Source organism: Haliotis asinina, chromosome 1 (genome assembly GCF_037392515.1).
Source record: "Haliotis asinina isolate JCU_RB_2024 chromosome 1, JCU_Hal_asi_v2, whole genome shotgun sequence".
In the NCBI taxonomy this organism is placed as follows: domain Eukaryota; kingdom Metazoa; phylum Mollusca; class Gastropoda; order Lepetellida; family Haliotidae; genus Haliotis; species Haliotis asinina.
The window spans coordinates 104,447,492-104,448,777 of record NC_090280.1 but is presented as its reverse complement, the minus strand read 5'-3'; the positions used below and the strand labels follow the sequence as shown (position 1 = coordinate 104,448,777).

The 1,286-nt window shown below is 46.7% G+C and overlaps 1 protein-coding gene across 1 annotated transcript; it reads left to right on the top strand.

Moving 5' to 3' along the window:
• The first annotated feature begins 398 nt into the window (after positions 1 to 398).
• Positions 399 to 914, top strand: LOC137277865 (interleukin 17-like protein). The gene has a single exon (XM_067809839.1). The coding sequence runs from the start codon at positions 399 to 401 to the stop codon at positions 912 to 914; it is 516 nt and encodes a 171-aa protein (XP_067665940.1).
• Positions 915 to 1,286: the final 372 nt, after the last annotated feature.

The window sequence follows — 1,286 nt, the reverse complement described above, 5'->3', positions numbered from 1 at the left end:
AAACACTCACTCACCACAACCATCCACTCACTCACTTAATCCAAAATTCACATCTTCAAGTAATTATAAAACTATTCTCTTTTTGCGTGGTATATATTATAGATCCGTCCTCGCGATATCACCCAGAGGACCCCGGGAAATCCTTGAATACTTGGAGGTGTTGCTAATTTCCTTATCTTTAAGATGGTCGTCTTTTGCTGTGGCTATATTTAACTTTCAGAGTTTGACATCTTGCTAAATATACACTAGACACGTGGGGTTGTTCCGATGGGATTTCAAGATTTGTCCAGATATTTGGTACTATATAACCAAGAGTTGGAGACCAGTTCAACAGTCTCAGTATTGTAGACAACTCACAGTTAAACGACCAACACATCTGTAGTTGCGAGCATGCCAGCATGGAAGCAGTACAATCAACTTCATCATCGCGTCACTTCGTCAAGCTGCTACTGACGTTGATGTCTTGTGTCACCGCCCAGCACACTGACTGTGGGGCTGCAGGTAACGACACTGAGTTGATGGCGAGATTTAAAAGTTTAAATCCTGGCACGTTTGTCCAATACCACCGCCGAGGATGTCCTCATGACGGTGGTATGACGACCGATTCTACTCCAACAATTCCAAGGTGTCCAACGTCTCTAGGTGATTCCTCAGCTGCTACGAATGACAAGGCTCTCTGCCCATGGACGTACAGAGATGAGCATTACCAGGGTCAGTTCCCCCCGGTTCTTGTACAGGCCACATGCCTGTGTCAGAGATGTGTGAACAACACGGGGTACAGCTGTGCGCCCGTTAGGTACAGCATCTGGGTGCTGCAAGAGACCGGGGAGTGCAGGGCCGGCGTCAAGGAGTACCGGAAGGTACAGAGGGACGTCACCGTGGGGTGCACCTGCGTCACACCACGGACCAACTGAAGCAAATATACGTCGACCAAATGGACATGTTGAACACGAACTAATCTAAGGGACAGAACTGGTGAAGGACTGACGCTACAGGTGCAGTTTCTCTTGATGAATATGAAAACACAGATAAAGTATAAACGGCATGTGAATATACCGGTGAAACTGCAAGTGTTTCTGCACATGACGCTACAGCTGAAACTCCAGTGTTTCAACACATGACGATACAGGTGAAACAATGAGTGTTTCTGCACATGACGCTACAGGTGAAAAAATGAGTGTTTCAACACATGGCGCTACAGGTCAAACTACAGGTGTTTCTGCACATGACGCTGCAGGTGAATGCTCATTTCTCTGAAATCCCACAAATGCGCAATGGATGAGAAG